The sequence below is a fragment of the Lepidochelys kempii genome, chromosome 2 (assembly GCF_965140265.1).
Source record: "Lepidochelys kempii isolate rLepKem1 chromosome 2, rLepKem1.hap2, whole genome shotgun sequence".
Taxonomy (NCBI): Eukaryota; Metazoa; Chordata; order Testudines; family Cheloniidae; genus Lepidochelys; species Lepidochelys kempii.
In genome coordinates, this window is record NC_133257.1 from 254,463,663 (window position 1) to 254,487,873 (window position 24,211).

At 42.4% G+C, this 24,211-nt stretch overlaps 1 protein-coding gene across 18 annotated transcripts in view; it reads left to right on the forward strand.

The window, feature by feature from the left end:
* KMT2C (lysine methyltransferase 2C) overlaps nucleotides 1–24,211 on the forward strand; it is a 335,375-nt gene that overhangs the window by 162,143 nt on the left and 149,021 nt on the right. For all 18 annotated transcript variants that reach the window (XM_073334588.1, XM_073334594.1, XM_073334591.1 and 15 more), the window contains one exon: nucleotides 20,577–20,739. In XM_073334588.1, the coding sequence (XP_073190689.1) occupies nucleotides 20,577–20,739 (163 nt within the window). The remainder of the gene's footprint in view (nucleotides 1–20,576; nucleotides 20,740–24,211) is intronic.

Here is a 24,211-nt window from a genome sequence, read left to right on the forward strand (position 1 = left end):
ATACTTTAGTGGACACAGACACTTCTGCCCATTTCCAACTTTTGATCGTTCTACCCCCTCCCTTCCAACCTGTCCATGTCACAGTCCTGTCTTTTCCCCACCCCGTGTTCTTAGTCCCAGCCCACTTGCCATCTGAGTCCCAGTTCTCTTTCCTCCCTCCCTTCCCATTCTTCTTGCCTAGCCAGTCCAGTTTCCTTCTCCTGGCTCTTCATCTGATCTGTCTCTTCCCCTCCTCCCCGCCACCAGCCCAGTACTTATCTTCCTCCTTGGGCTCCTCATCTAGTCTCAGTTTCCAGTCCCTCTTCTCCTCAAATCTCTGTCTTCATATCAGCATTATCTCCCTTCCCCCTCACTTACCCACTTTCTTGTCAGATCTGTTGCCCTGGCCACTCTGGTTCCTTGTTCCAGTCCCCTTGTTAAATTGGTCCCAGTCTCCTCCCCCTCAGCTGATCTCCGTGTTCTCCCTATCCCCTCCAGCCAATTGATTCCTAGTCCCTGTCCCACCCATTTCCCTCACTAGCTCCCAGTCCCAGCTTCCCCTTGGCTCCCAGTTTCCTTTCCCTGCCAGTCCCAGTTTCTAACCCCCCGCCTCCCCAATCTATTCCTTTCCCTCCTTTGGTCCTATTTTTGTCCCCTCTACTTTCTTCTCCAAGGGGTCTAGGTGCCAGTAGGTGCAGACAATGAGAACACTGGAGATACTGGTTTCCTGTTCTCATTTCTAGTGCCAGTCCCTCACCCTTGGGCTAGAGCAGCTTGGAGCACCCATTACAGGGAAAGTGCAGCTTCACTCCTATTGCCCTATGCTGGAGCATGATCAGTCATTCTGTGGGGATGATTCATGTGCAGTCTGGTAATCACTGGAAGCTGTGAGAGAGAGGATCAGGCATGCGCAGTGAAAACAGAAACTTCAGAGATTTTAGCAGCTAAAATCGAAGGAGGTTGTATTAGGCATGTGCAAATTGCAATTGTTTTCAAAGACTTATTAATATGGCCAAATTGGGGTGGATTTTCATGGGGAAGGCAAAAAGCACACTCCTTACACAAAGGCCACCCCATGCAAAATTTCAAGTCCTTGCTACAAAGCACGGGGCCAGCTTAGAGCTGTTCAGTGAAGAGGTTACCAGTAAATTGTAATGTGCCCAACACTTATTTTTCTGTAGCCTCATTCTCAGAAACAGCTAAACTGTTTTGGCTCAAATTTTTTAAAGAATGAAATAAAGTATCAGTCTGAAGCACACATCTGCCAAGTAAAATTTCAGCTCAACTGGTTTGTTTGGCAAAGTTATAGACCAATAAAAAGAGGGTCTTAAAGTGGGAAGTGTCAGGCAACCTTAATAATAGACAGCACTATCAGCCCCGCCTATAATCAGCAGGGCTGGTATTTTCCACAGTTCTATGGCTGCAGAATTTCCTACACAATCTGCTCACTACTACAAAATGGTGTTTCAGGATCTAAGCTTTGTTTCGTTTCTTTTTCTTTCTTTTGTACTCCCTAAATGAAGTTTCTACCCCTTCTGATATGAAGAAAACTTTCCAAATACGAACCAAGTAGAACTGATGCATTGTTGTGTTCCTGAGCCTGCAAACAAGCAGCCTGAAACAATAAGTGACAGGGTCTGATTTTCCTCACTCATCTCTTGGGGGGAGCTAACCCCGAAGCCTAATTATAACAATTTAAATGTCAAACATTGTTAACTATCTCACTGCGGATCATTTTGTCAGAAACATCGTGCTAACATGCTCATTCATCAGTGTGGATTTTGAAACTAAGATTAATGGGGCGGCTGGCTGCTGGGAAGGGGGAAGTTCAAATATGCCCAAGAAATTTAATTTCTCTATATCCCTGCCTACAGGGGAGAGGGAAATAGGAGGCTCTTTCACTCCCCAATGACAAAAGCCGCAGAAACAGTAAAGCAAGAGAATATCCTATAGCTATTTATCCAAATGCTTTATACCTCGCTAGAATTTACCTTTAAGTTTTAAAAAATTTACAAGGTAAATGAAGTAGTTAAATGGGGAAGCAGAGAAAACAGGGCAACCTTCCGGACATTCAGGAGTGACAGTGCTGAAAGTGATTTATCCAGGTGTATCCACTTTTGCTAAATGTGTTGTGCTTAGTAGTACTGCTGTCAGTATTAGGGCTTGTGTACACATGAAAGTTAGTCTGGAATAAAGTAGAATGTGATTTTAAAGTGGATTAACTATTCCTGATTAACTCCAGGTGTGGATGCTCTTATTCTAGAATAAGAGTGCCTTATTCCAAATTAGTTTAATCCACTTCAAAATTGATTAGAAACACCGGCCCTCTCCCCTTGGTTTTTAGAGGTCAAGGGGGAATGTCTACATGGCTATTTTTAGCGCCATTGCATGAGCTTGAGTCTGTAGACCTTGGGCTCTAAGACTCATTGTTGCAGGGTTTTTTTTCAGTGTATGCATATCCTGAGTGGTTTAGCTATAGGTGTAGCTTGTAACTATTACCTAAGTTAAGGTTGCCCAACACTTTCTGTTAGAAGATCCTGTGTTCAGTTGCTTATAACTTTGCCAAACTTTAACCATTCAAGCTGCAATACTCCATGCTAGGTGTCAGCTTCAGGCTGAAGTTTTTCGGAAAGTTTTAGCTAAAACAGTTTAGTTTCTGAACAAGATTATGGAAAAAATTAATTTAGCTCGTTAAAATTTTTTTATCTGTTTTGATGAGAAGCTCTAGTGTCTCCATGCTTTGGAACAGGGGCTTTAAATTTGGCAGTGGAGACGTCCTAGTTTGAGGGATATGCCTTTTCCATCCCTATGAACATTTTGTCTAAATTGGCCAAATTATAAGCCTTTGAAATTCTTGGTTTGCACATGCTCCATAGAGACTTATTCGAGTTTGGAAGCTAAATTTGCTGAACATTCCATATGAACTGGGCATGGTCCATCTCCACACAGCTCATGTGTGCTGATCAGACTTTCTGTGCGCCAGCCCAGGGCTGCAAGGTCGAGCAGGACATTTCCTACCATTGGTCTTCCAGGCTACTGGGGTCTGTTGTGTTGCCAAGCATCAGAACGGACACCAGGGAGGTTTTCTCTTCTGTTCTCTCAGTGGCTCCCAGGTAGCACAGAGATGGAGGAAGCAGCCCGACTGGAATGCAAAAGTATGAGGAGCAGAAAGGGTGGGGTAGAATAAAAATCAGAGGGGGATGGGAGCAGGTAGCAACCTTGGGGTTCATTAAATAACAAACCAGTGAATGAGAAAGGAATAAAACTTTATTAGAACAAACTGGAGAGCCTCTCTGGTAAACTGCTGCACACAGCCATGCAGAGTTCCCAATCCCCACCTCCAGGGCACATCTCCAAATTTCTATGTTCATAATATAACATTGCTCCTTATGAGGGAGTGTCTAAATTATAATCTACAAACATATCTCTTTATTTTCCCTCTTAAAAAAAAAAACAAATTATTTTATAAACACAGCTAACAACTTTCTAATAACATGTGCATTAAATTCCCAACCCATGTAGTACATTTCCATAAATTCAATGCATCAACTACCTAGAGAGGAGATGTTACCAGCACATCATTCTTGAGCAAGTCTTTACCGCTCACTTTCTTCAAAACCTCTTCTCCAGGCACATTAGCAAGTCTGAGTATTTCAAGACGTTTTAATGTCCCGCTCTGATCTTCTCAGTATCAGCCTTTGATTAGAGTCTGAGTTGTTCTCTTGCTCCTTGACAGTTTCTCCTTTGTGCGTTGATGATAAAGGATCAGATAGATGAGAAATGCCAGAGTCTACATCTACTGTCCATGTGTTGGAACTTTCTGGGATTACTCATAGATCACTTCAATTATGTCAAAATGCACCCCCCCTCAACCCTCCCCCGCCCCCCGTGGCCTGTCTAGACTATATTAGACCTTGGATGCAGCTGTTCTTTAACAGTACCCCTTTGCCCCAAGTATTAGAGGTGTGATTCCTCAGGCCCACTCTGTCACCTGGGTTCAGAGATGGGAGCTCACAGGCTCTTTTGTCAAAATAATATTTCTGCTTCCACTTCTGATTTTCTTTCATCTTCTGTACGGTTTCATTGTGATGAGATTTCAGCAAGTTCTCAATAATTGGTAAATTAGATATGATCCTTCTTCCCATTAACAGCTGAGCTGGAGAAAAAGCCATTCTCCAGGGGAGAACGTCAGTAAACCAGTAACGCTTTATACAAATCACCCCCACTGTCAAAAATCTTTTTCATAAAGTTCTTTACGGTCTGTATAGCTGTTTCCGCAAGTCCATTTGATTGGGGGTAATTTGGACTTGATGTTTTGTGATGAAAATCCCAATCTATGGCAAATTGCCTAAAATCTGCACTGGAAAATTGTGGCTCATTATCACTAAAGACGTCATCTGGAGTTTCCCTTCAAGCTGGCTATCACTGACTTACTATCAGTACTGGATACAGAGAATAATAATCTGGGACTATTAAATAATCCTTTTATTGCCAAGTAAATTAATCAGTGTTGACCTTCTCATAAGGCCTATGTGGAACTGGATGAAGTCTCAGTGGCTCTGCTTGTTGTCATGTTTTGTATTTCCAGTAGGAAAAACAGTATCCTACCACAGTAGCGATGTTGTGATTGATCCACAGCCAATACAACACGTCTCATGCTCATTGTTTGCACTTCTCAATTCCTAAATGCCCCTTGTGTATCTTCCATTGCATTTCTTTTTGGAAGCTCATTGGAATTACAACCTTACTGCCATGAAAATCACCTTATCTATCACAGTAAGTTCATGCCTGCAGTTCCAATACTTTATACTTGGACAACAACTGTTTATTTCTTCAGGCCACCCTTTAATTATCACGTCTTTAAGGATTCCCAACAGTTCATCTTCCTCCATTTCCTCTCTTCTTTGTTGCAGTTTCCTGTTAGCTATGGGAATTTACTTTACAATCAGATCTACGTAGGCTTGCATCTCTGTCTCTAAAGTCTTCTCTGCCACTGCTTTGAAAAGTGCATCTGCAGTGAACATGAGTTTACCGGGCACGTAGGTCACAACCAAATCATAGTTTTGCAGCTTTATCATCATTCTTTGAGTCCTTAAGGTAGTCATTTACTGGTTTTCTAAATAGCACTATAAGGGGTTTGTGGTCCATTTCAACTTCCACTGTCTATCCATAAATATACTGATTGAATCTCTCACAGGCAAACAACATTCCTAAAAGTTTCTTCTTGACCTGTGTGTATCTGGTTTCTGCCTCAGTCAGTGATTTGGATGCATATGCCACTGGTTGCCAACAATCTTAATGCTTCTTTAAAATCACTGCACCTAACCCAGACTGTGAAGCCTCTGCTGAAATTTTAATAGGCTTTCCTGGTACATAGCCAGTGTTGAAGTTCTCTTGAATTAGTTGTTTTAAACCTTCTCATGATGCCTCCTGTTCTGCACCCTAATACCATTCATTTTTATTCTCTAGGAATTTTCTCAAAGCTGCTGCTTTGGTGAATTAGGTATGAATTTTCCCAAGATAATTAACCATTCCCAGGAACTGTTGGACATCTTTCTTTGACTGGGGAATGTGGCATCATTTCAATGGCTGAAATCTTCATCTTATTAGGTTTTATACCTTCCCTGGAAACAATGGCCCCAGCAAAAGCCAGTTCTGTAATCCCTAAAACACATTTCTCCATATTTAGTTTGAGGTTTGCAATGGTAGTTGCATCTGGGACATCCCAAAGTCTATGATCATACTCCTCTTTCATTGAGCCCCAGATGATGATGTCATCCATTGAGGTGTCAACACCATTAATATGTTCATAGATCTTAGGTCTGGTTTTGTGGTACACTCCTGGGGCTGAAGCTATGCCAAAAGGTAAGCATGAGATTTAGTATCTTCCAAATGGGGTATTAATTGTGCATAACTTTGAGCTTTCTTCATTTAATTGTAGCTGCGAAAAACCTGTGGATTCATCCCATTTATTGAAATATTTAGCATTTGCAAATTGAGCCATAATCTCTTCTCTGGTTGATAGTTTGAAATGTTTTTTATAGCCTTGTTGAGGTCTCTGGAATCTAAGCATATGCGTAGCTGGCCGTTACTTTTCTCCACAATGACGAGGAAGCTCACCCATTATGTTCTCCTCAATTTTTTGTATTACTTGTATTGCTTCCATCCTTTCAAGCTCAGACTTGAGTTTATCACAGAGTGAAAATGGTGTCTTTCTACATGGATGGAGAACTGGAGGCACCTGCTGGTTTATCCAGATTGTATGTTCATCCTGCAAGCAACCCAACCTTTGAAACAGGTCATGATATTCCCAAAAGAGTACCTCATAGCCAGGTTAAATGTGATCTTGCAGCGAGAGCAGTGCCCATGTTACCAGATTGAATTTCTCACATGCAGCCAGGCCTAAAATTTATGTCACCTCCTTTGGCACTACAATGAAAGGGAGCCTATATGGTATTTTTGTAAATGGCTGATGCTAGCAATGCACCTTTCCTTTAGTGGTATATTTGTTCCAGAATAACCAGTTACTTTTATTTTTGTTGGTGCCAGTTTTGGTCTTGTTTTCAGTCCTTCATAATCTTGTTCAGACAGAATATTAACCTGAGCTCCTGTGTCCAGTTTCAGTAGAATAATTATTCCAGTCATGGTCACAGACAGTATCCAGTCCCTCTCATCAGGCTTGCTAGATCCCAGTTCATCTACAGAAAAACTCCTCGACCAGAGTGTCTTTAACTGAACGCACTTGACTTTTCTGTATTTGGGATCTGCAGCATTTTGCAAAATGTTTTTTTTCCCCACATTTATGACAGAGTTTCGCAAAGCAACACACTGTTTGCGGGCATGCTGTGATCCACAACTTCCACATGACCATCTGAAAGCCAGTCTTCCCCCAGCAGTGGTTTTCATAGCTGCAGGTTCCACTCTTTGAGTTGATCTATTCTGGCTATATTCTTTGAATTTAATACATGGATGATTTCACTTTCATTTTTCTCCTCTGCCCCTATGGCTGCTAAATACAATTCAGATCTCTGTCTGAATGTTTTCCAGTTCTTGGCAGCATTGCCTGACAATTGCAGACTGGATGGAGGTTGCAACACATCCATTTTTGGCTTTTTCCCCCCACTTAAGCTAGTCAAGCTACTGTTGTGCTCACCAAATACATGCAAAAGCCTCTGTGCCTGGTGCTCCCCATGCTTCTTTGGTGCCTCCCTTTGTCTCTGCTTTCAGTTGCAAACCCAGGTTAGCTTCAAAATCGCTGCAGTTTCCTTCTCATTCAGCACTTCGGATAACATGTAATGTTCTTGGGATTCATTAAATAACAAACCAGTGGATGAGAAAGGAATAAAACTTTAATAAAACAAACTGGAGAGCCTCTCAGGTGAACCGCCGCACATAGCCATGTGGTGCTCCCAACCCGCAACTCCAGGGCACACATCTCTAAATTTCCATATTCATAATACTGTCCCTTGTGAGGGACTATCTCTAAATTATAATCTTCTACAAACATATCTCTACGTAGCAGGAGTCAGGTAAGATAGATAGGAGTAGAAGGGTCTATAACTACTAGAGCACATTCCCTTCCAGAATCTGGGCTAGAATCCAGGATTCTTCAGGCTTCTGCTGTCTGCAAATAGTTGTGTAACCCATTGGTAAGTGTGTGTTTCATTCCCCCCCCCCCCCCCCCGTGGGCTGGTCTCTCTGGAAAATAGCAGTCTACTGCTGCTGCAAGTAGCCATCCAGTTAGTCCATTAGCCCAAGTGATTGAAATGTGTGGTGTGGATTTAAAGGACCCGACTTTGCTGATGACCCATGTGGTGGTCAATATGGTTCCACAGAATATAATTTTGCTTTGTTTAAAAAAAAGGAAATATCATACAAAAACTGTTAAAATAATGTTAAGATTGGAAACTTAAGTATTGAAGAGTTAGTATATGCCAGAATTATGGTTACATGTGATGTTGGCAGGTCACTGAGGACAAAATGTTCACAGTTGGTCACTAATTGATTGTGCCACATTTTCTGGATGACCAGCTTCAAACACCTGTGACCTGATTTGCCTAAGTTGCAACTGCACAGCTTCAGGTATAAAGGGCTATAAAAATGCTAAGTACTCTGAAAAAATCATGCCTTTAGATGTATCAAAATGGGCACCCAAAACTGGTGTATACTGTTGTCAATTTTAGCCTTAATTTCTCTCTGCCTCACTACCCCATCTATAAAATAGAGATAATGCCCCTTCACCTTACAGAGAGATTGTGAAGATATATTTATTAATAATTTCATAACTGATAGTACAGTGAATGCACTATAGACATGCCCATTAGGAAATTAATAATTTAATATTCAGTGCAGAGTTTGGATGGTGTACATTCAGTACAGCACAGGATCCACACATTGAGTAGGAGGATAAAAAGAAGCAATGAATAATACCTATTCATTGAGCTCTGTCCATCCTGTGCATTGAATGAGACTGGAATCCTGTGGAAAAAATAGTATATGATCTTGTGGTTAAATACATGCTGCATTTAATTACATGTTATCATAATGCATTCTGTCAAAGGTACGGAATTAAGATTTTACCCGTAACCTTAATTCTGGTATTTCCTAACTTTTCAGTGCTTGACTTTGCAACAATGGCATTCTTTTCACATTTTTTTTGTATGTAATATATACTGTACTTCATAGTTTGTTTAATATTGTGAGTTTTTAAAGATATCAAAGCACCAAGAGCCTGACATAGGCACACGTTGGTTTTATTTGTTTGTTTGTTTTTAAGCAAACTAAGGGAAGGAAATGTTTTCTCAGGTTTAAAGTTTGCCTTTTAAATTACATTAGTTTGCTGGTGCTTCAAAATGTTTCATTTAGTGAGTTGTGGTAAAAGAAAATTACAATTACAGTGCAATTAAAATCTAAGCTAGAGGAATCTGAATTTTAATTTCCTGTTCTTTGTTGTTTAATTTTTTATTAAATCTTCAAGTTTAAAATAACCAATCAATGGATGTCCTGCTCATTATCAGCTTTGAATTATCTCCCTATATCTGGCATTGCTAATATAAAATTTAAAAGATTAGAAAATAATGGGTACTGCTATAATAACATAGTACCTTTTTAAAGCAGTCATGTCATAGAAAATTGTTTACTCTCCTTTGTCAACATGTTGGTGTGTTTAATTTTTCTTAGTTATCTACAACACTTAGAAAACATTGGACTTGATATTAGATATCCTGATAGTGATGTGTGCTCATAATAAGCCTTACTAGGCTTTTACCAGATCATAGAGCAACCAGTGATGATTGTCAGAACAACAGTAGCACATCTCATTAACCACCGTTTACACATTTACAAATTTCTTTGAGGTCTCGTTAATGCCAGGAGCATGAAGTATTATTCACTTTATCCCCCTAATATGAGTCCATCACAACAATTTTCAGTAGCTGAACCATTTGAAACATAACCGTTTATACAGCCGTACTGTTTTGTATAGATTAAATTGTGTAAGGTCAATAAAAGATGAACAGGTGGGTCTTCTACCTGGTACAATACACTATTATAAATGAAAATCATTCATTGCATTCTGTTATTTCTCAGCTAACATTTTAAAAGCTAAATGAAATACACGGATCTGTGCAAAGTATAAAGTCTGTAATTTTATCCAAACTAAGTTTTGGAATGTTAAAATTCATATTTTACTGAATTCTGCATTGGTAAGATTGCATATAAGTTTCTATTCTAAGTCATAATTTTGACCTCTTTTCTAAAATCCACAGTGTTTCTTCATAATACAATTGTTTGCTACATGTTCACTTTAACTAAGAGTACTAAAGGCTATGAAATAATTATAAAATGTGGCATTATATATATCCTTTGATTTACTATTGGTAGCAGCTGGATCAGAACCCATATTGTCATAATCTTCTCTTCAGTAAAAACAATTTCTGTGGTTTTGGATGAATATTTTTCCAAAGCACCTCAGTAGTGGAAATCTGTTAACATAGTGGATACAATTTTTTCATAAAGGCACTTTTTGAAACCAAGAATATTTTTTAACTGTGAGGACAGAGCCAACAATCCTTCTATTGCCCTAGCTTTTAGGGCCTGATCCTCAACTTCCCATGAAGCTAATGAGCCTTGGTGGGTCTCAGCCCCTCTAAGGATCAGGTACTTTGATGTTTTGATAATGTATGGACAAAACCAAGTTTTTGTTCTATAATTTTAGCTTACGCTACTTTTAGCAGATTCACTTTTATCTGGTTAACACCAGGACCAACATATCTGTCAACAAGTTTCTTTTTTTTACAGCATACACTGAAAATTGTTAAGTTAGCCTGTAGTACCCTCAACTGAGATAGATACATGTGCTAACTTCTGCTTTGCATCTATTCCAATCCTGATCAATCAATACACCTTTTTATAATGTGGAGGAGGTACCCAATAAACTCTGGTGTTGGCAGTTCTATAATTTCTATTTAATCAATTTCTCTTGATACTTATTTCTGAACATTAAACCAGTTGCATTTCCTGTTTCCAGAAAGACATTTAAATCATGAGCTCCGTACTCTTCCCTTTGGTTAATGGTAGTATTCAAGGGCTAGCTGGTCTATAGTATAACAAACAAATAAACAAAACCAGAAAAAAAAAAAACCCAACAACCAAGGAGAGTATGGGAAGGACATAGGTAGAATAAAAAAATGCTGATTCTGTTCATTGGGTTGGGGAGGTGGTTTCCCCACAGTGAGTGAAAGAGAGAAGCTGCCTCTGGCATGGGTTTCGAGTTACTTTTTTAAAAAGTATAAAGAAATGGGTTATGTTACAACGGCAGATTGGAGCCAATGAACCTAATGAGTTAAGTAAGTTTCAAATTGAAATTTGAAGGAGAAGATGACTATTTGGTTCAGAAAATCAGGGAGGCTGTTCCCAACATATGGGGTAGCATAGATGAAGGCACAAAGATGAGTGAGAGAAAAATTTGAAGGGGAGCAATTAGATGTAAGGCTTGTGCAGAGTTAAATGACTGAGAGAACAGTAATTAGAAATAAAATCAGAAATGTAGGCAGGATTGGAGTTCTGCTGGGTCTTGAAGGCAATCACTACAAGCTTGGTCTTGATACAAAGAGCAGTGGGTAGCCAATGAAGGGCTTTTGAATAGGAAAGTGGCCTGTCTTGTTCAAGAAAATTAGCAGGAATGAGCTGTGACCAAAACCTGAACTTTGTCACTAGTTTTATAGCACTGTGAAAGACCTTCCTTCAGTCCAGGAGTCTGTAAAGCTTCTGGTTCCTCTGTATCCACAACCACAACAATTTCATGCTTGCTTTGACAGCTTGCCATTTCTTATCCCTGCATCAAGCATTGAATGTTCTGAGAGTAGCCCCATATGCCGTCACCTTTAGCTGTGTCCTGACTGGAACATGGGCGTTCTGACCTTGTGATCAAAGCAGGAGTTGGGATTCAGGCCAGGTCAGATATAGGAGCTCAGAGTCCAAGACAGGCCAGAGGGCAATCCAAAAGTCCAAGTGTCAGGACGCAGCCAGGGGTCAAGTTACCAGGCGATTAGAAGCAGGAGATGAACTCGACAGCAGAACCACGGCTCGATAACCAGAGTGAGACCAAGTTGGAATACCTGGAAGTCAAGCCCAGGTAGCGGGAGCAGAAAGCAAAAGGCATACAGTCCAGAGCACGGTGGATCCAGTTTCATGGATGCCTTCCTGTTCCTGTGCTAGGTTTAAATAGGGGCTGTGGACCAATCAGGACTTTCAGCATTCTGCCAATCAGCTCCCAGGACTGAGGTCCTCTGTCTGAGATCAGCTCCTAATTTGACAACAGTTAGCAGGTTCCTAGGTGGCAGTTTGGAACCAGCTAGCTCCAAATAGTCCTGTGGACCAGCGTTCAAGACACACAGTCCCTGAGAATCTGATGTAATTTCATCTACCCGTTGTTGGTCATCTTGAAAACTCTATACCTTCCTTTAGTCTTTTATTATCTTTGAATATACAGTGTGGTGATGGAAAAACACTTGTAGTGTCTTGATAATTTGATTTTTTTTCTAATGTCCTGATGAAATATTTTTGCAGTAGAAAACCAAAGTAACATTGGTTCTGGGAACTTTTATGTATCGCAGCATTAAAAACATCTAATTCATTGTTTTTAACACTTCCCTCACAAAAGTCAGTCAGTTACAACAACTATATACTTTTTCTTGGCCATAACTTGTTGTCCAGTTTTAGAGAAGTGTTGCTGGAAAAGTAAGTTTTCTAGTCAGCAGCTTTGGCAAAAACTCCCTGTGAGGATTTATTACTTCTGACTGCTTTCTCTCTTCTTCTTATAAATTCAATAAATGTTGATATTCTTCATTTTTTATTTGGTTCAGATGATATATACCACCTTGTTTATAAAGTGTGTGTTTTGTGTAAATGCCAAATGCTTTTCATTGCCAATGTAGTTTTAGCAGATGGGTGTGAAGAGTTCAATTAAATGTAATTAGGGCTTCCATCCCCCTCCCTCCCCCCCCCCCCACATTTTCTTTGTGATGCTGTAAATCAGCATGTTTTTGGCATTTTTCAGTACTTCTCAGAGTTATTCGGATCTTGCTCTTCTCTTATCCTATTTTCCATTCTTTTGAGAAAAGTGATGAGGTATCCACTAACTGACACTTCAGGAATCAGTATAAAATTTGGAGAAGGGTGCACTCTAAATCTACTTTTGTCATTCATTATATGCCATTTTGGGTCACTATTTTAAAACAGAAACTTGAGGCCTTAAGTGTCATTAACACTGGTATTTATTACAACTTGATAATTCAAAGTTTTGAGTAACATTTTGAATCTTTGAATGTTTTCATTAATCTCATTCATTTCTCTCACACGCGCACACACACACACTCTCTCTCTCCTCCATCACCCTACCACCAAATCGATATCTTCTAAAGGCTTAATCTGGCCGGAAAATTATAATGTTCTAAGGGTTAATCCTACCAGACCTCTCTTGCATGCATTCTTAATCTGTACAATTTGAGTGTTGGATATGAAATTATGCCACTGGTTGTGTAGCAGTTATAACACAAGCATGCAGCTTCAGTTTGCGAAGCTTCCGATTGTAGGCTGCATGGTTTCAGCACCTCACATTCAGTCCCATCACTTACTGTATACAGCATCCTAGATCATAGATTCAGTGAATGTATGGTCTCTAAAAGTGACTTTGTCACAGTGTTTTCAACCTTATAATAGTTATAGTCTTACTAGTTAGAGACATTAGTAACATACATAGGTAGAGATTGGAAGTCTAGTAGATATTAAAACTGTCATCTGCGTATGCTTACAATATCACTTAGAATCATAGAATATCAGGGTTGGAAGGGACCTCAGGAGGTCATCTAGTCCAACGCCCTGCACAAAGCAGGACCAATTCCCAACTAAATCATCCCAGCCAGGGCTTTGTCAAGTACTTTGATAAGTACTTACCTTAATGTACTGAATGTAGGTATCCACTATGCATTCTACCCTACAGGACTCTTAACCTCTTGTGTGCCATGTCTTCACATATCTGGAGCTATATATTTCAATGGCAAGGACATTTTTACAGCAGAGCTGTAATGACAGCAAAAATATATCTTTGATAGCCAGCCTTGTGGCACCCGGAGCTCAGCTCTGTAAACTTTTTGCAGTGAAACCCTCTTATTCATATCAATTTTGAGTGCTGAACATGAGGTCATTGGACCTCTGTCTTCAGTAAGGGTTGTAAAATCTTTCTTCTCTGTACGTTATGTTGGCATTCTCTCTCTTTTTTTTTTTTTTTTATAGCCTTGCTGCACAAAATACTTGGCAATAGCTACCCCCAATCAACTGGCTTCTTTTGTAGGCCTGACAGTTTCTCTTTTATCCTGCAAATGAAATAGCCATTTTTCCCTGCCAATATACCTTCAGTTGGCAGTGCAGATGGTCGTTTCTCTGAGGATGTGGATTGGTCTGACTTTAAGAATGTCTGTGTAGCAGTTAACTTAGACATGTATCCTTGCAAATTCTTTGCCTTAAAATCAGTTGTCAGTTGCCAGGAGATTGTGAGAGCATTATTTATGTCTTGTGTCCGAGCCTTGAAATGTTGGAGAATTAAGGTAATGTACATTTTCTGTGTTCTAAAGAATTAAGCAGATATCATATTGGAGTACGTGTTCCTTTGTGTCAGTTGATGCTCTTGTACTCTAATATGCCAGTATTCCTAAAGTGTATATTTTTATAATGAAAAATTAGCTCACCTGGTACTTTATATGCTTTTATACTTTATATGCTTTGTTATAAACCAAAGACCTATTTTTCATCAGTGTATTCCAAATTTTCTATAATCCCGTATACCCAAAAAAATATTATTGCCTTGGATAAAAAGTGCAAAAGCATGTTACAGTGCTTTGGGGACTATAATGAGATCCAAGAAGTTAAAGGACTGATTAACTGAATCAGAAAGGTGTGGTGAGATAGATGATAGAATTTTTTCCCCTTGAATAAAGAGGTTCTGTCGCAGGGTGGCTGGCCTCCGTGAATGAAGTAGGTCCATCTCCCCTGTACCAGAACAGGTGCTCCTATTTGGCCAGTTAAGAGGGTGGGTCAGCACCAGGGGACTATAGAAGATCAGGGAGAGACCCAGAGAGGGTGGGATCCCAATGAGTTGGAGCAGACTGGTTAGTCAGGAAAAGCAGGTGAGAGCTGACAGAAACCAAGGAACTTCCCAGAAGGAAGCGGAATGTGATTCCTGGGAGAAGACTGAAGGGAAGAGAGCAGCAAGAGGGGTTTGCTGGCTGATATCCCCCAGCTAGAGAGCCAGGGCTGAAGGCAGGATGAGCTTACCCGCTGATATCTCCAGGGCTAGAGAGCTGGACCCAGAACTGAGAGAGATCCTGGGGGAGTGAGGCCTGCTCCCATGGCAAGGATGATCCCAGTAGAGAGGCTGTGGGGGTTTTCGCTGGGAAGAGTGGGGGTGCACTCCAGTTGGAAGGGCTGGAGTGGCTGTCCTGGCGGAGAGACGTGAGAGGACTATGCTGGGGAGCCAGGGTGGAGCTGGGGTGTGGTGAGGGCGCCAGGGCTGCATTTGGTGTGTTGTCTGCACTCTGGTATTGAGACTTGTGTGCATGCGGCACTTTCTTTTATAACAACTTAGCCCCACAAGACTGTTGGCACTGAGAAAGGCTGTTTGGACTTTTACAGGGGAATCTGAAAGGGAAACTAAGCCCTGGTCTACACTACGAGTTTAGGTCAAATTTAGCAGTGTTAGATCGATTTAACCCTGCACCCGTCCACACGACAAAGCCATTTTTGTTGACTTAAAGGGCTCTTAAAATCAATTTCTGTACTCCTCCCCGATGAGGGGATTAGCGCTGAAATCGACATCGCCAGGTCGAATTTGGGGTAGTGTGGACGCAATTCGACGGTATTGGCCTCTGGGAGCTATCCCAGAGTGCTCCATTGTGACCACTCTGGACAGTACTTTCAACTCAGATGCACTAGCCAGGTACACAGGAAAAGCCCCGGGAACTTTTGAATTTCATTTCCTGTTCAGCCTGTGTAACGAGCTCATCAGCACAGGTGACTATGCACTCCCAGAATCGCAAAAGAGCATGGACCAAATGGGAGGTACTGGATCTGATCGCTGTATGGGGAGAATCTGTGCTATCAGAACTCCGTTCCAAAAGACAAAATGCCAAAATATTTGCAAAAATCTCCAACGGCATGATGGACAGAGGGTACATCAGGGACCCACAGCAGTACCACGTGAAAATTAAGGAGCTCAGGCAAGCCTACCAAAAAACCAAAGAGGTAAATGGCCGCTCCGGGTCAGAGCCCCAGACATGCCACTTCTATGATGAGCTGCATGCAATTCTGCGCGGGGGGTCCTACCACTACCACACCCCATTCATGGACACCTGCAAGGGGGAAGTCTCATGCAACAGGGATGAGGATTTTTGGGATGAGGATGAGGAGGAGGAGGATAGCACACAACAGGCAAGCGGAGAAACAGTTCTCCCTGACAGCCAGGAACTGTTTATCACCCTGGAGCCAATACCCTCCCATCCCTCCGAAGGCGGGCTCCCAGACCATGAAGCCGGAGAAGGCACCTCTGGTGAGTGTACCTTTGTAATATAATATACGGTTTAAAAGCAAGTGTGTTTAATGATTAATTTGCCCTGAAGACTTGGGATGCATTTGCGGCCAGTAGAGCTACTGGGAAAGTCTGTTAACGTGTCTGGGGATGGAGTGGAAATCGTCCAGGGACATCTCCATGAAGCTCTCCTGGAGGTACTCCCAAAGCCTTTGCAAAAGGTTTCTGGGAGGGCAGCCTTATTCCATCCTCCATGGTGGACACTTTACCGCACCAGGCCAGTAGCATGTAGTCTGGAATCATTGCATACCAAAGCATAGCAGCGTATGGTCCTGGTGTTTGCTGGCATTCAAGCAACATCAGTTCTTTATCTCTCTGTGTTATCCTCAGGAGAGTGATCATCCCAGAGAACTGAGTGGGCGGGGGTTTAGTTGGGTTTGTGCTGCACATTAACCCAAAAACCGCAGCCCCTCCTTTTAAATGGCCAACCCAACGGGTGCTTGGTATGGGAAAGGCGGACACTGCTGTTTGAAACCATTCCCACATGTTATGAAGGTTGAAGAAGCCAAAAGACTGGCTTACCATGGCTGTCTGCAAGCCTAATTCTATTGCCCGGCCCTGTGTGTGTGATCTCTCACACCAAATCAGCAGGCCCTCAATATAAGAGGCAAAATCCGACCTTGTACCGAAAGCACATGTGCTATGTAATGTTAACAGCTTGGTTCACCGTGAAAGAGTCTACCCGTTGTTCTCTAAAATGTCTTTTTAAATACTACTCTCCCTTTTTTTCTCTCCCGCAGCTGAAAATGTTTCAACGCTCCCCCTATCTTCTCCGTCCCAGAGGCTAGAGCAAATAAGAAGGCGAAAAATCGCACTCGCAATGAAATGTTCTCTGAGCTCATGCGGTCTTCCCACACTGAAAGAGCTCAGCAGAATGCATGGAGGGAAACAATGTCAGAGTCCAAGAAAGCAGAAAATGAATGTGAGAACAGGAGGGATTGAGTGAGATGAGAGGTGGCGGCAGTGCAATGAGAGGAGGCAGGATTCAATGCTGAGGTTACTGGGGGATCAACATGATATTGCTCTGGTGTCTGGTGGAGCTGCAGGAAAGGCAGCAGGATCACAGACCGCCGCTGCAGCCCCCGTGTAACTGCCCACCTCCTCCCCAAGTTCCATAGCCTCCTCACCCAGAAGCCCAAGAACACGCGTGGGGGGCGCTCCGGGCACCCAACCACTCCACCCCAGAGGACTGTCCAAGCAACAGAAGGCTGGCATTTAATAAGTTTGAAGTGCAGTGTGGCTTTGTCCTTCCCTCCTCCCCTCATCCACCACCCCACACAGTGCTTCCCTCCTTCCCCACCCCTCCTGGGCTACCTTGGCAGTTATCCCCCTATTTGTATGATGAATTAATAAAGAATGCATGATTTTGAAACAACAATGACTTTATTGCCTCTGCAAGCGGTGATCAAAGTGGGGAGGGCGGTGGGCTTACAGGGAAGTAGAGTGAACCAAGGGGGCGGGTTTTCATTAAGGAGAAACAAACAGAACTGTCACACCATAGCCTGGCCAGTCATGAAGATGGTTTTCAAAGCTTCTCTGATGTGCAGCACTCCCTGCTGTGCTCTTCTAATTGCCCTGGTGTCTGGCTGCACGTAATCAGCAGACAGGCGATTTGCCTCAACCTCCCACCCTCTCATAAACGTCTCTCCTTACTCTCACAGATATTGTGGAGCACACAGCAAGCAGCAATAACAATGGGAATATTGGTTTCGCTGAGGTCTAACCGAGTCAGTAAACTGCACCAGCACACTTTTAAACATCCAAATGCACATTCTAGCACCATTCTGCACTTGCTCAGCCTATAGTTGAACAGCTCCTTACTACTGTACAGGGTGCCTGTTTATGGCATCAGGGTAACTATAGGCATTTCAACATCCCCAACAGTTATTTTCTGGTCTGGAAAGTAAGTCCCTTCCTGTAGCTGTTCAAACAGACCAGAGTTCCTGAAGAATAGAGTGTCATGTACCTTTCCCCGCCATCCCACGTTGATCTCGGTGAAACATCCCTTGTAATCCACCAGTGCTTGCAGCACCATTGAAAAGTACCCCTTGCGGTTTATGTACTGGCTGCCAAGATGGTCCTGTCCCAAGATAGGGATATGCATTCCCTCTATCTCCCCACCACAGTTAGGGAATCCCATTGCAGCAAAACCATCCACTACGACCTGCACATTTCCCAGAGTCACTACCCTTGACAGCAACAGCTCAGTGATTGCGTTGGCTACTTGGATCACAGCAGCCCCCACAGTAGATTTGTCCACTCCAAATTGATTCCCGACTAACCAGTAGCTGTCTGGCGTTGCAAGCTTCCAAAGGGCTGTCGCCGCTCACTTGTGAACTGTGAGGGCTGCTCTCATCTTGGTATTCTTGTGCTTCAGGGCAGGGAAAAGCAAGTCAAAGTTCCATGAAAGTGCCCTTACACAGCCACCGGGAATCATCGCAGACCTGCAACACTATGTGGTCTCACCAGTCTGTGCTTGTTTTCTGGGCCCAGAATCAGCGTTCCACTGTATGAGCCTGCCCCATTGCCACCAGGATGTCCAAATTGCTGGGGCCACGTCCTCATCACTCTCATCACTGCACTGCTGTCGCCTCCTCGCCTGCTCTTGCAGGTTCTGGTTCTGCACATATTGCAGGATAATGCGTGAGGTGTTTACAATGCTCATAACTGCCGTGGTGATCTGAGCAGGCTCCAAGCTTGCCGTGGTATGGCATCTGCAGGAGAGCAGAGTTGCAGCGGAAGCGGTGGCTGACGGATGCCATGAGAATAGATATTTATAGAGAACGAGAGGACTTGCGAGGTGGATTCTTGAGAGCAGAGTTGCAGCGGAAGCGATGGAGGACGACAGTTAGCACTGCACATGTTTCCCAAGGAAGAACACACATACCCAGGAGCCCATGGCAGACAACATGGAGAAATTCACTATTGAGACAATAGCAGTAGAGCAGAGTTGCAGCGGAAGCAGTGTATGACGACGGTTAGCAGTCCTACTGCACCATCTGCTGCCAGTAGCACCCAGGACACAACAGTGGCAGTGTTGGCGAGCTGAGCTGAGCGGGTTGCACACTTGCCGTGGTATGGCGTCTGCGTGGAAAAAAGGCGCAAAACGATTGTCTGCCGTTGCTTTTACAGAGGGAGGGGCGACTGACGACATGTACCCAAAACCACCCGTGACAGTGTTTTTGCCCCATCAGGCATTGGGAGCTTAACCCAAAATTCCAATGGGCAGCGGAGACTGCAGGAACTGTGGGATAGCTACCCACAGTGCACCGCTCCGTAAGTTGATGCTAGCCACGGTAGTGAGGACGCACTCTGCTGACTTAATGCGCTTAGTGTGGACATACGCTATTGACTGTATAAAATCGATTTCTAAAAATCGACTTTTATAATAGCAACCTAATTTTGTAGTGTAGACATACCCTAAGTCAGGTGCACCTGTCATGCAGAACGAACTCCAGGTAGGATGGCCCTATGACAGATTGTTAGTTCTTGAGGAATTCTGTTTTCACGTATACAAATGTGATCATTAATGAACAGTACTGATTCCGTGTAAAGTATTCTGTTGCCTGTACTCGTATATCATAGAATGATGGTAATTAGAGATGGGAAAGAGATACTAGGTAATCTAATCCATCACTTTGCGAGACAGGGTGCTCCATACTAGGTATAATGTGTTGATCTTTTAAGTAGAACATGATACTTCCTGTTTACTTTCACGTATTTTCATATTCTAATGTACACTGTTATTTCACAATATCAGAAGAATACCATTTCTAGTAGCAGCCCTTACCAACATGCATAGCCTCTGCATGCACTATTCTGAATTACTTTACAGGCCTCTTTACAAAAGAAATAGCTAAAATTAGACAATAGATAAAAAGTAAAGAAAATATATTCCACCATCAAAAAGTCTGAAGTTACCAGAGCAGATTTATTCATGTGACGCAAACGGTTCTTGCAGCTGTCAGTTTATATGGACAGCAGTAAATAATGAGGATAGATTTTGATTGTATGTTGGTGTTTGCCATTTTAGGGGATTGCCACATAATGCACCTCAGAAGGTTAAGCAGATTGTAGCTAAGGGTTGGGACTTTCCACAGTTCTCAGCGTTGCCCTAGCTCTGCTTCCAGTGAAGTCAATGGGAATTCTACTGTTCACTTGCAGAGTTAAGCAGCTCTGTGTACTCTTGAAAATCCAGCTCAAAAATCTTCAGCCAGAATGACCATGAGGGAGCACCAAATTCCAAGCAGTCAGCCGTCTTTGCAAAGTGAAAATCTGTAGAGTAGATATGTGGTTGTAATATTGCTTCTGTGATTAAGACCTTTGGCACTGGCTGGGCCTCAGTGGCTGACATGGGAATGGATTTTCTGATTTGTGCAATGAAGGGATTTCTTCTGTGAACTGTAGTTTTTGTATTCAGTTTTATCATAAAAAGAACTGCATGTCTGTTTTTCAGCGATGTGCATATTGTAAGCACCTTGGAGCCACTATCAAATGCTGTGAAGAGAAATGTACCCAGATGTACCATTACCCCTGTGCTGCTGGAGCAGGCACCTTTCAGGATTTCAGTAACTTCTCTCTCCTTTGTCCAGATCATATTGACCAGGCTCCTGAAAGATGTAAGTAAGCTACATTCAAATAAGAAAGTGAACTGTATATGGTTATTATATCACAGGTTCACACTCTGGTCATATAGGACTCCACTGTGTAAGATGCTGAGCATCCTGACCCAATCCAGCGAAGCATTTAAGTATGTGTTTGTATATAAGCATGTGAATAACTCCTTTGAAGCCAATAAGACTATTGGGCCATGGTGGTCAGCACCCTGCATACTAAGTATGGGCTCAATCCTGCATCAGGATGAACCATTTCTTAAAGTACTTCTGTAAATTAGAAAAAATATAAAGATAGGCATATTTTAAAAAGTCATTAACCACAAATTTGCTTGAAAAAATAAAAAGGAAGGTTTCACTAAAATAAATAAAAGAAAAGGAGTACTTGTGGCACCTTAGAGACTAACCAATTTATTTGAACATAAACTTTCGTGAGTTACAGCTCACTTCATCGGATGCATACTGTGGAAAGTATAGAAGATCTTTTTATACACACAAAGCATGAAAAAATGGGTGTTTACCACTACAAAAGGTTTTCTCTCCCCCCACCCCACTCTCCTGCTGGTAATAGCTTATCTAAAGTGATCACTCTCCTTACAATAAGAAAAGGAGTACTTGTGGCACCTTAGAGACTAACCAATTTATTTGAGCATGAGCTTTCGTGAGCTACAGCTCACTTCATCGAATGCATACTGTGGAAACTGCAGCAGACTTTATATACACACAGAGAATATGAAACAATACCTCCTCCCACCCCACTGTCCTGCTGGTAATAGCTTATCTAAAGTGATCATCAGGTTGGGCCATTTCCAGCACAAATCCAGGTTTTCTCACCCTCCACCCCCCCACACAAATTCACTCTCCTGCTGGTGATAGCCCATCCAAAGTGACAACTCTTTACACAATGTGCATAACAATCAAGTTGGGTCATTTCCTGCACAAATCCTGGTTCTCTCACCCCCTCACCCCCCTTCCAAAAACCACACACACAAACTCACTCTCCTGCTGGTAATAGCTCATCCAAACTGACCACTCTCCAAGTTTAAATCCAAGTTAAACCAGAACATCTGGGGGGGGGGGGGGGGATAGGAAAAAACAAGGGGAAATAGGCTACCTTGCATAATGACTTAGCCACTCCCAGTCTCTATTTAAACCTAAATTAATAGTATCCAATTTGCAAATGAATTCCAATTCAGCAGTTTCTCGCTGGAGTCGGGATTTGAAGTTTTTTTGTTTTAAGATAGCGACCTTCATGTCTGTGATTGCGTGACCAGAGAGATTGAAGTGTTCTCCGACTGGTTTATGAATGTTGTTATTCTTGACATCTGATTTGTGTCCATTTATTCTTTTACGTAGAGACTGTCCAGTTTGACCAATGTAAATGGCAGAGGGGCATTGCTGGCACATGATGGCATATATCACATTGGTGGATGTGCAGGTGAACGAGCCTCTGATAGTGTGGCTGATGTTATTAGGCCCTGTGATGGTGTCCCCTGAATAGATATGTGGGCACAATTGGCAATGGGCTTTGTTGCAAGGATAAGTTCCTGGGTTAGTGGTTCTGTTGTGTGGTATGTGGTTGTTGGTGAGTATTTGCTTCAGGTTGCGGGGCTGTCTGTAGGCAAGGACTGGCCTGTGTATGATAATCAAGGTGGGCCATTTCCAGCACAAATCCAGGGTTTAGCAAGAACGTCGGGGAGGGGGGTAGGAAAAAACAAGGGGAAATAGGTTACCTTGCATAATGACCCAGCCACTCCCAGTCTCTATTCAAGCCTAAGATAATTGTATCCAATTTGCAAATGAATTCCAATTCAACAGTTTCTCTCTGGAGTCTGGATTTGAAGTTTTTTTGTTGTAATATCACAACTTTCATGTCTGTAATCGTGTGACCAGAGAGATTGAAGTGTTCTCCGACTTGTTTATGAATGTTATAATTCTTGACATCTGATTTGTGTCCATTTATTCTTTTACGTAGAGACTGTCCAGTTTGACCAATGTACACGTCAGAGGGGCATTGCTGGCACATGATGGCATATATCACATTGGTGGATGTGCAGGTGAACAAGCCTCTGATAGTGTGGCTGATGTTATTAGGCCCTGTGATGGTGTCCCCTGAATAGATATGTGGGCACAGTTGGCAACGGGCTTTGTTGCAAGGATAGGTTCCTGGGTTAGTGGTTCTGTTGTGTGGTATGTGGTTGCTGGTGAGTATTTGCTTCAGGTTGGGGGCTATCTGTAGGCAAGGACTGGCCTGTCTCCCAAGATTTGTGAGAGTGTTGGTCATCCTTCAGGATAGGTTGTAGATCCTTAATAATGCGTTGGAGGGGTTTTAGTTGGGGGCTGAAGGTGACGGCTAGTGGCGTTCTGTTATTTTCTTTGTTAGGCCTGTCCTGTAGTAGGTGACTTCTGGGAACTCTTCTGGCTCTGTCAATCTGTTTCTTCACTTCCGCAGGTCAGTATTGTAGTTGTAAGAATGCTTGATAGAGATCTTGTAGGTGTTTGTCTCTGTCTGAGGGGTTGGAACAAATGCAAACACCTACAAGATCTCTATCAAGCATACCAAGACTTTTGAATTGGAATTCATTTGCAAATTGGATACAATTAACTTAGGCTTGAATAGAGACTGGGAGTGGCTAAGTCATTATGTAAGGTAACCTATTTCCCCTTGTTTCCCCCCCCCCCCCCACGATCTTGTTAAACCCTGGATTTGTGCTGGAAATGGCCCACCTTGATTATCATACACATTGTAAGGAGAGTGATCACTTTAGATAAGCTATTACCAGCAGGAGAGTGGGGTTTGGGGAGAGAAAACCTTTTGTAGTGGTAAACACCCATTTTTTCATGCTTTGTGTGTATAAAAAGATCTTCTATACTTTCCACAGTATGCATCCGATGAAGTGAGCTGTAGCTCACGAAAGCTTATGCTCAAATAAATTGGTTAGTCTCTAAGGTGCCACAAGTACTCCTTTTCTTTTTGCGAATACAGACTAACACGGCTGTTACTCTGAAACTAAAATAAATGTTCAATGGAAGTGCAGACAGAATTGTTGCAGCCAGCCTGGGTTTAGAGTTGCTGTTCGTATACTGAACTGACCAACACCAGTGTGGGTTTTTCTCAAAAATAGTAGACTCTGCAACTCCCTGCACTCTGATATGCTACAGCCCCAAGAACTCCCTGTCCATAGCCCATTTCACACATAGCTACTTAAGGGTCTCATGTTTTCCATTGGAGACGGGCTGCTGGAATGCATGGATCACTTGTCTGATCCAGTATGGCAAATCCTGAATTCCTGTTTCCCTTCCACTGCTCCTCCTGCTTTTAAGGGAGGTTTAGCCCAACCTCTAAAGTGTAATTTGTTTACTAAATTATTCATACATTTGTAAAACATTCTTCTTCATCCACTATGATTCAGTCATGTGTTATAGCTGGAATGGGCAGAGGGGAAAGGGAGTGTGCAGGAATTCCTCCTCTGCCCTC